The sequence below is a fragment of the Salvelinus alpinus genome, chromosome 11, assembly GCF_045679555.1.
Source record: "Salvelinus alpinus chromosome 11, SLU_Salpinus.1, whole genome shotgun sequence".
Classification (NCBI taxonomy): Eukaryota; Metazoa; Chordata; class Actinopteri; order Salmoniformes; family Salmonidae; genus Salvelinus; species Salvelinus alpinus.
The window spans coordinates 19,164,415-19,176,758 of NC_092096.1; the positions used below are offsets into that span (position 1 = coordinate 19,164,415).

The following is a 12,344-nucleotide window of genomic DNA, read 5'->3' on the forward strand; positions in this document are numbered from 1 at the left end:
TCATGGAAACAGGGCTGAACACTGTGGATGATAACCCTGGTACATTAGTCATGGAAACAGGGCTGAACATGGTGGATGATAAGCCTTGTACATTAGTCATGGAAACAGGGCTGAACACTGTGGATGATAAGCCTGGTACATTAGTCATGGAAACAGGGCTGAACATGGTGGATGATAAGCCTTGTACATTAGTCATGGAAACAGGGCTGAACACGGTGGATGATAAGCCTTGTACATTAGTCATGGAAACAGGGCTGAACACTGTGGATGATAAGCCTGGTACATTAGTCATGGAAACAGGGCTGAACACTGTGGATGATAAGCCTGGTACATTAGTAATGGAAACAGAGCTGAACACTGTGGATGACAAGCCTGGTACATTAGTGAAGGAAACAGGGCTGAACACGGTGGATGATTAGCCTGGTACATTAGTGAAGGAAACAGGGCTGAACACTGTGGATGATAAGCCTGGTACATTAGTCATGGAAACAGGGCTGAACACGGTGGATGATAAACCTGGTACATTAGTCATGGAAACAGGGCTGAACACTTGAGTCCTGCTGTTGACAGTCAAATGTTTAGCGTCATGCTACACAGCTGGCTACAGACAAACACACACACACACCTGTTCCCCTATGGCAACAGAGCTATTCTTTAAACAACCAGTTAACCCAGCTGTCGGTTTCAGATCAATTATTTATTAATAAAAACAAAAAAGTTATATAAGTATAGTCTGATTTGATTCATGTCATAATGTAATGATTAAACAGAGATATACAAATGTATGTGTAACCGATGTGAAATGGCTAGCTAGTTAGTGGTGGTGCACGCTAATAGCCTTTCAATCGGTGACGTCACTTGCTCTGAGACCTTGAAGTAGTATACCTCTAGTATACGTCTAGATCTCAGAGCGGCTTTTGTGGAGCGATGGGTAACGATGCTTCGTGGGTGACTGTTGTTGATGTGTGCAGAGGGTCCCTGATTCGCGAGGGGACGGACTAAAGTTATACTGTTCATATGCTTTCCAGAAAATATCCCCTTCCATTTGTCCAAGACTATTTCTCATCCATTTTGACCTAATGCTGCTCAAGCAATGATATTCAGTCGACTCCAGATAAGTGCATTTTCAATACTTGCAAACTCTGTGTTAAGTAGATTACAGTGTTTTGTCAAACCCATTTCAATCGCATGTCTTTATAATTACTCTTGATAATGGCATTCTCTGGTTTAGTGCACGCTGTCCCATTAGTCCCAAGCATACACTAATAACAACGCTATTACTCCTTTTAACTGTTTCGTGTTTCCACCCGTAGTTATCGATTTCCATTATAATTGGTCTGTAACTTGTATTAAAACCCCCCACCCACACTGTGGCGCTGTGTTGTGTTTATGGGCTCTCCACCCGCTTCTAAAAACAGAAAAATAAAATACGGAAATAAAACTAGGAGTGTGTTTGTCACCATCGTTCTTTCTTCAACTCTCAGTCGACTGAAACATGTCTAAACTACAGTCGTTTCGTATGTTTTTAAATGAGCGTTTAACGGCGGCTGCTGTGGAGATTTTGAGTGCAGTTGAGCAAACGGTAGCGGACTATCAGGAGGAGAATGATCGGCTACGGAGACTGCTGAGGATCACACCAGAGATACAATTATGTAGAATAGGTTCGTATGTAGATCTAGTGATGGCTAGGTAGATAACTCAATAAATATACTGTTTAGGTTTTAAGCGATCTGCATTTCAATATGTTTTATTAATGGAGAAAAACATCGTCACGAATCAGGAAGTGATTCGAATTCATAATTTTAAATGGAAAAACATTTAAAATAAATACTAGCTTATTATCTTCAGTTTGAGATTGAATAAATATTCTAGTTGTTCAATAATTGAATTCGAATGTTGGTTCAATTGAATTGATTTACATTCTAATTGACCCAACCTTGCCTAATACATTAGACTTTGTTCCTTTGCTGCTGATTACACACCTCTGAGGAGATGCTACAGCTACATTTGTTAGGAACATTTCCTCTCACAAGCTGTACAAGCCAGAATGTTTAATAAAATGTACCGTTAATTTGAATTTACTCTAACGGTTGTCTGACTTTTCAAAACGCTGGGTGCGTTTAGTTCGATTGAATGTGTGCTGCGTTTCCTAACCGTTTTTACTGAACCACACATGTTTTATTTGGGGGAACACAAGTGTGTATATATAAAGATTATCAGTGGTGGAAAAAGTACCCAATTGTCATACTTGAGTAAAAATAAAGATACCTTAAAAGAAATTGACTCAAGTGAAAGTCACCCAGTAAAATACTACCCAAGTAAAAGTATTTGGTTTCAAATATACTTAACACATTCCTGAATAATAATGCGACACTGGAGGGAATGGTATCTAAAACAATTGCAAAATATTATGGTGTCACAGGGATATTGTAAAGTGTTAAGAATTCCTTATAGTTAAGTGAAAGACCCTCTGCATTTACAAGTTGGCTCACCAATAGGATATTATTTTTGGAACCAATATTCTACAAACAAAGAAGTATTTTTATACAATGTGTTCTGATTATTCCATATATAATATGCGTGGAGAAAAATGATGCTTATAAATGAAGGACCATGACAAGAAAACCTGCCGATGAAAAGCAGAGTTTCACTGGAACTTTGTCAATATTTGTACACATAGAAGTTTACAGTATTAAGTGTAATGTCATTGTAACTCATCACAAGACAAATACAGTGACCAAAGTGATCACAGTCCGAGAGTAAAATATTACCAACAAAGGTATTTGTTATTGTAGTGACCCCAGCGGAGCGTTCAGAGCCATGGGAAAGACACATATCAGTGCCCAACTGTGACTTCCAGAAGTTGGTATCAGCAGAAATTCAGTATTTTATTTTATTTCACCTTTATTTAACCAGGTAGGCCAGTTGAGAACAAGTTCTCATTTACAACTGCGACCTGGCCAAGATAAAGCAAAGCAGTTCGACACACAACAACACAGAGTTGCACATGGAATTTACAAACATACAGTCAATAATACAATATAAAAAGTGTATATACAGTGTGTGTAAATGAGGTAAGATAAGGGAGGTAAGGCAATCAAAGAGTGCAACTCTTGATTTAAAAAAATATATATATATATTGGCAAAGTTTTTTAGCAAATAAAAATAAGGCATTGTGTTTCACATTGTTTAGGAACGCCTTAGCATTAACAGAAACTATAGACAAAGACAAAACATGACAGATTACATGAAAGTATCAACTGTAGGATGAGTCAGAAACATAGGAGCAGTGAACGTAAGCTATAAGGAACCTTGATCTGCACCATTTAAGTCAACTTAAAGTGGAAAAAAAGCTTGTACCATTAACTGAGATGGTTGTTATCCAGATCTTGAAATTCAACTCAACAGAAAATGATGTTCAAGACCAAGTCAAGGGTTCTCTGTGGTTAGAGAGAATAAAACCCTCTTTATTGTAATCAGGGACTATTCTGAACATGTTTTTCTTTTAATAAAGGGGTACCTACTTTTATTTAACTAGGCAAATCAGTTCAAAACAAATTCTTATTTACATTGACAGCCTACTAGGGAACAGTTGGTTTTACTGCCTTTTTCAGGGGCAGAATGACAGATTTTTACCTTGTCAGCTCAGGGATTCGATCCAGCAACCTTTTAGTTACTGGCCCAATGCTCTAACCACTAGGCTACCTGCCTACTATTTTAAGTGCATATGAAAAGTGATAATAAAAAATGATTTCCGTGCAGTTAATGAAGCCTTTCCCTTATTTGGTGCTTTCTTTATCGTTGGCCACAATTTGTTCCTCCTCTCTATGTCCTCCGGGCTGAGATGCTCGGCGAAACGCAGACCACGGCTCTGAAGGAACGCCGTCTTCCAGGCAGCTTTCCAGACAGCATCCCTGTAGAATCTGTCAGTGAAGAGGATGACGATACCCCTTGGTCTTGAATCGTTTTGCAGTTTTTTCTTGCCGAGGTGATGCATCACCGTCGATGCTATCACCAACTCTGTTCTTCTCTGCAGGCATAACTTCTTGGCAGATGCGGATAGCCTCACGTCGCACATTCTCCACGTCGGGCACGCCGTGGAGTCTCAGGTTCCATCTTATTGCTCCAGATCAGTGAGACGGCTATGGTAGACATTGTTATTCTGTTCCACCTTTTCCATACTCTTTTCAACTTTAGCCACTCTCATTTTCACATTCTTGATTTCACCACATGCAGACTCGTCTTTATGAAGCCTTCGATTACCATGGTGTTTGCGTCTACCATTGTGTCAATGGCGTCAGACCTGGAGTTGATGAGTAAAGAGAGGGTATCCACGATGTCAAGAGTCCGTGTTGCGTTTTTTGGAGGGTGGCGGTTTGCACGGAGTAGTAGTTTTGGCAGTTGTCTATAAACACGTTCCTCTCTTGTTGATTAGCAATAGAATGGCTAGCTTCTTCCCTTCTCTTTTTGTTACGACTTCGCATCGACATGCCAAAATAAATGATCCACTTATCATTCCAGTCACAGGAATGTTCTTATATCTTGAGCAAATAAAACCAATAATAATAAGAATTACTTTCTGACGCAGCAGGTAAAAAGTGCCTGTTCAAGCCGTCATCGTGGCCTCCTCTCGCATCGTAAACGACTTCATTTGGTTTCAAATGCGCTATTGAGTCTTCACATAGGAATTAAGATGTCACGTGATCAATGGTTTTGTCCATTCATATATAGATGGGTTGGCTGACGACGTCACGAAAAGAAGGTGAGGGTAAAAAGGTGTGGGATGAGCCTGGAGAAATGGAACCACTCTCAAATTCACAGACAGAGCTAGGTATGCAAGGACTGACCATCTATGATATCAAAATGATAGTTTGAACCATGTTTTGAGGCTATATAGTGTTTCTTTACATTTACAAACAAGCTTATATTTGGGCTTCTGATGGGGGACGACAGTTGAACTAAACTCGAGGCATTTATACGCTATATTCTTTAAGAATCAATGGATATCATTCATTTGTAAGTCAAAAAATCGATGGCACAACTAAGGATTCTAGCTTTAACTTCTAATTGACCAAAACCCTGATGTCTAAAAGCTGTATAGATAACCTCTGCTCCTCTCTCCTTTCCTTCAGAATCTCTGCAACTCTCTCTCGCTGTCTCTGAAGATGAAGTTGCCTCTGAGCATCAGCACTGTGAGCAGGAGTGGAGCCCCAGTCTGGGGCAGGAGAACCCAGAACTTCCACAGATTAAAGAGGAACAGGAGGAACTCAGGACCAGTCAGGAGGAAGAGCAGCTTCAAGGGCTGGAGGCTGATTTCAAATTCACTCCTTCCTGTGTGAAAAGTGAATGTGATAAGGAGGACCCACTTCAGCCCTTCACTTCTCCCCAAACCCAGACTGTGGAGAACCGAGAGCGTGACCCTAAACAAGTGGATCTCACACCTTTTGTTACTGTGACCCACCTTAAGGGTCTCTACATTCCCTGTGACCCTCCAGATAATCAAAACAATACCTCCAGCCACAGGTCAGCTGTAAGCAGTGACCCAGTAGGACTTGACAGCAGCCCGCCATTGGATCCCAGCCCACCATTGGAACCCAGTCTGTCATTGGATCCCAGCCCTCCATTGGATCCCAGCCCACCATTGAATCCAAACCTATCAATGGGGGAACACTATATCAAACCCAGCACCACGTCTAGAAAAACTCACCACTGCTGTGACTGTGGTGAAATGTTTGCTTTGAAAGCTGACCTGCAGAGGCATGTGACTCTCTTCAAGAAGAGACTTCGTGAATGCAGCTTCTGCAGAAAACGCTACAACTCCACCTGTAAACTAAAGGCCCATGTCCGACTCTGTCACAGTGTGAAACCCTACACCTGCCCTGTTTGTAGCAAGACCTTCAAACTCAAAGGAGATCTGTCCAAGCACATGAGGATTCACACAGGAGAGAAGCCATTTAGCTGTGGTGACTGTGGGAAAAGCTTCAATCAGAAGGGGTCCCTAAAGAAGCATATACTTACTCACACAGGAGATAAACCATTTAGCTGTGCTGACTGTGGGAAAAGCTTCAATCAGAAGGGGAACCTAAGGAACCATAAACTGACTCACACAGCAGAGAAACCATTTAGCTGTGATGACTGTGGGAAAAGCTTCAATCAGAAGGGGTCCCTAAAGAAGCATATACTTACTCACACAGGAGATAAACCCTTTAGCTGTGCTGACTGTGGGAAAAGCTTCAATCAGAAGGGGAACCTAAGGAACCATAAACTGACTCACACAGCAGAGAAACCATTTAGCTGTGATGACTGTGGGAAAAGCTTCAATCAGAAGGGGTCCCTAAAGAAGCATACACTGACTCACACAGGAGAGAAACCATTTAGCTGTGGTGACTGTGGGAAAAGCTTCAATCAGAAATGGAAACTATCTTTACATATCCAGACTCACACAGTAGGGAAACCATTCAGCTGTGATGAGTGTGGGAAAAGCTTCATTCAGAAGGGGAACCTTAAGAGCCATAAACTGACTCACACAGGAGAGAAACAATTTAGCTGTGATGATTGTGGGAAAAGCTTCATTCACAAGGGGAACCTTAAGAGCCATAAACTGACTCACACAGGAGAGAAACCATTTAGCTGTGATGATTGTGGGAAAAGCTTCAATCAAAAGTCTAACTTACTGACGCATGTTAAAAACATCCACAAAGGAGGAAAACAGGATGAAAACTGAAAGAAAATTAGGACAAAGATCTATTTAGTCACAAGATGACAATAAAAAGTCAGGATGTGGACAATAAGTACACGATCAAGAGTACACGCTCAGACACAAATAGCTGGAATAATTAAATGAAGTCTATGAGAGGATAGTCAGATTAACTGATGACTAAATTAGCAGTGCCGATGGCATTATTTTGCTAAGTGCAGAGATGTATTATAGGTAATGAATGTGTAGGGGACTTCTGAAATTCTACAGATTTTGTGGCCCAGCAGGAAGATCAGCATATCCCAAATCCAGAGGTTAGTTCAAATCCCAGGTTGGGTCATATTGAAAAGTCTACTAAGTGATCATGTCAAATAAGACATGACTTTAGTCATCAACTTTGTGCACAAAACATACATAGAATTATTTTATAACAATTAGATCATGAAGATGTTAACATTTTATTTTCATGATCTGATGTCATGAGCCAGTTGGCCAGGGAGAAGTGTGGTTGGTTTGTTTAAAGGTCCTGAACGGTCATAAGAGCACCTCCTCCCAGCTGCCCACTGCACTGATGCTAGGAAACACTGTCACCACCGATAAATCTACCATTATCGAGAATTTCAATAAGCATTTTTCTACGGCTGGCCTTGCTTTCCACCTGGCTACCCCTACCCCGGTCAACAGCTCTGCACACCCCACAGTGTGCAACTTGCCCAAGCCTCCCCCATTTCTCCTTCACCCAAATCCAGATACCTGATATTCTGAAAGAGTTGCAAAATCTGGACCCCTACAAATCAGCTGGGCTAGACAATCTGGACCCTCTCTTTCTAAAATGATCTGCCTCAATTGTTGCAACCCCTATTATTAGCCTGTTCAACCTCTCGTTCGTATCGTCTGAGATCCCCAAAGATTGGAAAGCTGCTGCGGTCATCCCCCTCTTCAAAGGGGGAGACACTCTAGACCCAAACTGTTACAGACCTATATCTATCCTACCCTGCCTTTCTAAGGTCTTCGAAAGCCAAGTTAACAAACAGATCATCGACCATTTTGAATTCCACCGTACCTTCTCCGCTATGCAATCTGGTTTCCGAGCTGGTCATGGGTGCACCTCAGCCACGCTCAAGGTCCTAAACGGTATCATAACCGCCATCGACAAAAGACAATACGGTGCAGCCGTCGACCTGGCCAAGACTTTCGACTCTGTCAATCACCGCATTTTTATCAGCAGACTCAACAGCCTTGGTTTCTCAAATGACTGCCTCGCCTGGTTCACCAACTACTTCTCAGATAGAGTTCAGTGTGTCAAATCGGAGGGCCTGTTGTCCGGACCTCTGGCAGTCTCTATGGGGGTGCCACAGAGTTAAATTCTTGGGCCGACTTTTCTCTGTATATATCAATGATGTCGCTCTTGCGGCTGGTGATTCTCTGATCCACCTCTACGCAGACGACACCATTCTGTATACTTCTGGCCCTTCTTTGGGCACTGTGTTAACTAACCTCCAGACAAGCTTCAATGCCATACACCTCTCCTTCCTTGGCCTCCAACTGCTCTTAAATGCAAGTAAAACTAAATGTATGCTCTTCAACTGATCGCTGCTCGCACCTGCCCGCCCGCCTAGCATCACTACTCTGGACGGTTCTGACTTAGAATATGTGGACAACTTCAAATACCTAGGTGTCTGGTTAGACTGTAAACTCTCCTTCCAGACTCACATCAAACATCTCCAATCCAAAGTTAAATCTAGATTCAGCTTCCTATTTCGCAAAAAAACATCCTTCACTCATGCTGCCCAACATATCCTCGTAAAATGGACTATCCTACCGATCCTTGACTTCGGCGATGTCATTTACAAAATAGCCTCCAACACTCTACTCAGCAAATTGGATGCTGTCTATCACAGTGCCATCTGTTTCGTCACCAAAGACCCATATACTACCCACCACTGTGACCTGTATGCTCTCGTTGGCTAGCCCTCGCTTCATACTCGTCGCCAAACCCACTGGCTCCAGGTCATCTATAAGTCCTTGCTAGGTAAAGCCCCGCCTTATCTCAGCTCATTGGTCACCATAGCAGCACCCAACCGTAGCACGTGCTCCAGCAGGTATATTTCACGGGTCACCCCCAAAGCCAATTCCTCCTTTGGCCACCAGTTCTCTGCTGCCATTGACTGGAGCGAATTGCAAAAATCACTGAAGCTAGAGACTCATATCTTCTTCACCAGCTTTAAGCATCAGCTGTCAGAGCATCTTACAGATCATTGCACCTGTACATAGCCCATCTGGAAATAGCCCATCCAACTACCTCATCCCCATATTGTTATTTATATTTTTTATTATCTTTGCACTCCAGTATCTCTACTTGCACATTAATATTCTGCACATCTATCACTCCAGTGTTTATTTGCGAAATTGTAATTATTTCCCCACTGCGGCCTATTTATTGCCATACCTGTCACGTTCCTGACCTTATTTCCTTTGTTTTGTCTTTGTTTAGTTGGTCAGGACGTGAGCTGGGTGGGCATTCAATGTTATGTGTTTTTATGTTGGGTTCATGTTCAATTAGCCTGATATGGTTCTCAATCAGGGGCAGGTGTTTTACGTTTCCTCTGATTGAGAACCATATTAAGGTAGGCTGTTCTCACTGTTTGTTTGTGGGTGATTGTTGCCTTGTCTGTGTTTGTTCGCCACGCGGTACTGTTTTCGTTCGTTTGTTCACGTCATTTATTGTTTTGTAATTTGTCAACTGTTTTGTCGTCTTCGTTGCTATAATTAAAAGGGATGTATCCAAACCACGCTGCATTTTGGTCCGATCCTTGCTCCTCCTCAGATGAGGAGGAAGACGAACGTTACAGAATCACCCATCAACCAAGAACAAAGCAGCGTGGGAAAAAGCAGCAGCGGCGATCGCAGGATTTCTGGACATGGGAGGAAATTCTGGACGGTAAGGGACCCTGGGCACAACCTGGAGAATATCGCCGCCCTCGTGAAGAGCTGGAGGCAGCTAAAGCCGAGAGGCGGTGGTATGAGGAGGCAGCACGGAAGCGAGGCTGGAAGCCTGTGAGTCAAGCCCAAAAATTTCTTGGGGGGTGGCTACAAGGGAGTGTGGCGAAGTCAGGTAGGAGACCTGCGCCAACTCCCCGAGCTTACCGTGGAGAGCGAAAGTACGGGCAGACACCGTGTTATGCGGTAAAGCGCACGGTGTCTCCTGTACGTGTGCTTAGCCTGGTGCGGGTTATTCCACCTCCCCGCACTGGCCGGGCTAGATTGAGCATTGAGCCAGGTGCCATGAAGCCGGCTCAACGCGTCTGGTCTCCAGTGCGTCTCCTCGGGCCGGCATACATGGCACCAGCCTTACGCATGGTGTCCCCGGTTCGCCAACACAGTCCAGTGCGGGTTATTCCACCTCCCCGCACTGGTCGGGCTACGGGGAGCATTCAACCAGGTAAGGTTGGGCAGGCTCGGTGCTCAAGGGAGCCAGTACGCCTGCACGGTCCGGTATATCCGGCGCCACCTCCCCGCCCCAGCCCAGTACCACCAGTGCCAACACCACGCACCAGGCTTCCTGTGTGTCTCCAGAGCCCTGTTCCTCCTCCACGCACTAGCCCTGTGTTGCGTGTCTCCAGCCCATTACCACCAGTGCCTACACCACGCACCAAGCCTCCTGTGCGTCTCCAGAGCCCTGTGCGCCCTGTTGCTGCTCCCCGCACTAGCCTTAAGGTGCGTGTCCTTAGCCCGGTACCACCAGTTCCGGCACCACGCACTAGGCCTACTGTGCGCCTCAGCCGGCCAGAGTCTGCCGTCTGCCCAGTGCCGCCTGCACTGTCAGTCTGCCCAGTGCCGCCTGCACTATCCGTCTGCCCAGTGCCGCCTGCGCTATCCGTCTGCCCAGCGCCGTCTGAACTGCCCGTCTGTCCTGAGCCTTCACAGCCGCATTCTATGTTATGTGTTTCTATGTTGGGTTCATGTTCAATTAGCCTGATATGGTTCTCAATCAGGGGCAGGTGTTTTACGTTTCCTCTGATTGAGAACCATATTAAGGTAGGCTGTTCTCACTGTTTGTTTGTGGGTGATTGTTGCTGTGTCTGTGTTTGTTCGCCACACGGTACTGTTTTCGTTCGTCTGTTCACGTCATTTATTGTTTTGTAATTTGTCAAGTGTTTTGTCGTCTTCGTTGCTATAATTAAAAGGGATGTATCCAAACCACGCTGCATTTTGGTCCGATCCTTGCTCCTCCTCAGACGAGGAGGAAGACGAACGTTACATTGTAGCGGTATTAATTAGAGAAAGGTATAGAAGATTTTGTTCGGGCGCCAGGCAGGTATTAACCCTGCCGAAAGAAAAGAATAGTAGAACAGCGAGAGTACCACTACCAGACCCACACACATCAACAGAAGAGACTGCCTAGAGTGTAGCCTGTTGACCAGATAGCCAGCGGAGAGAAAAAGAATACACACCCTATAGATCACACATCACATCACAGTCCTTCCACAATTCTTGGTAACCCCACCAAACATACCTCATATAACAATAATGGCAGAGCAAATAAACAGCAACTTCATACAATAACAAATTAACCCAGTCATCACACAGAGGATTTGCAATAGTTTGTATTTTCTTCCTGGGAAGGAGTGCAGAGGGTATGAATGTGTGGTGTTCATATACACACTAGTCCAGCTCCAATGAAACGTCAATGTACTTAGGAAATAGAGTCGGTTGCAGTGTAAAGCACTGGAACATAGCGTGAAGAGAAAGAGAGAAAGGGAACAAGAGAGGGCTTAGCTGTGGTCTTGAGGTTGCAGGTATCCGGTCTGACTGTCCGATGGTATGTTGGGTTGTAGTTGAACGCTTCACAACAAATGTTGCTACTTATCCATTTGATCCATAACCATCGTGGTCCCAAATGAGAACAACCACGTCGTCGAGCGATCACACCGAGGATTGATCCAAACACTGTACAACCACATACGCTGAAGACAAACAAAAGAAAACTCTGCAGCATAGCACACAACAAAAACTGTCGCGCCAATCAATAGCTCCTCCCAATAGAGCTTAACGAGCTCTTTTATCTCCTCCTTCCTACTGCTCATGAGCTCTTAAAGTGGCAGTGCACTTAAGTGCAGGATTTCGCCACAACATTACCTCCCTAATCTTACTTCATTTGCACACACTGTATATAGACTTTTCTTTTGTGTTATTGACTGTACGTTTGTTTATTCCATGTGTAACTCTGTGTTGTTCTTTGTGTCACACTGCTTTGCTTTATCTTGGCCAGGTCGCAGATGTAAATGAGAACTCGTTGTCAACTGGCCTACCTGGTTAAATAAAAAAAATACTATATGTGGGAATGTCTTATGTCCATCCTACATGTAGTGTTGGTACATGGAATCTTCCTCAACTGCATATATCATAAATTGCTATTGCAAATAGAAGTATTATGTTCAACAATTGACATTTTCAAATATAATTTTGACAAACACACTTTGGTGCTTACAATTCATTCTCTATTGGTCATAGATTTGGTGGGCACTGTCATCTGTGATCTTTGTGATATGACTTTCTTTAAGCACGTACTGATGAAACTGTCACTTCATATTTTTTTCTTAAAGTCTACAAACGCTCTACATGTATTCACACTGATAGGGTTGGA

The 12,344-nt window shown here is 43.7% G+C and overlaps 1 protein-coding gene across 1 annotated transcript; it reads left to right on the forward strand.

Annotated features, from left to right (window-relative positions):
• Positions 1–471: 471 nt before the first annotated feature.
• LOC139533689 (gastrula zinc finger protein XlCGF57.1-like) lies at positions 472–12,175 on the forward strand. Its single transcript, XM_071331976.1, has 2 exons — positions 472–1,661; positions 5,133–12,175. Exons 1-2 carry the CDS (start codon positions 1,496–1,498, stop codon positions 6,722–6,724), a joined length of 1,758 nt encoding a protein of 585 aa, XP_071188077.1. The 5' UTR covers positions 472–1,495; the 3' UTR covers positions 6,725–12,175.
• Positions 12,176–12,344: the final 169 nt, after the last annotated feature.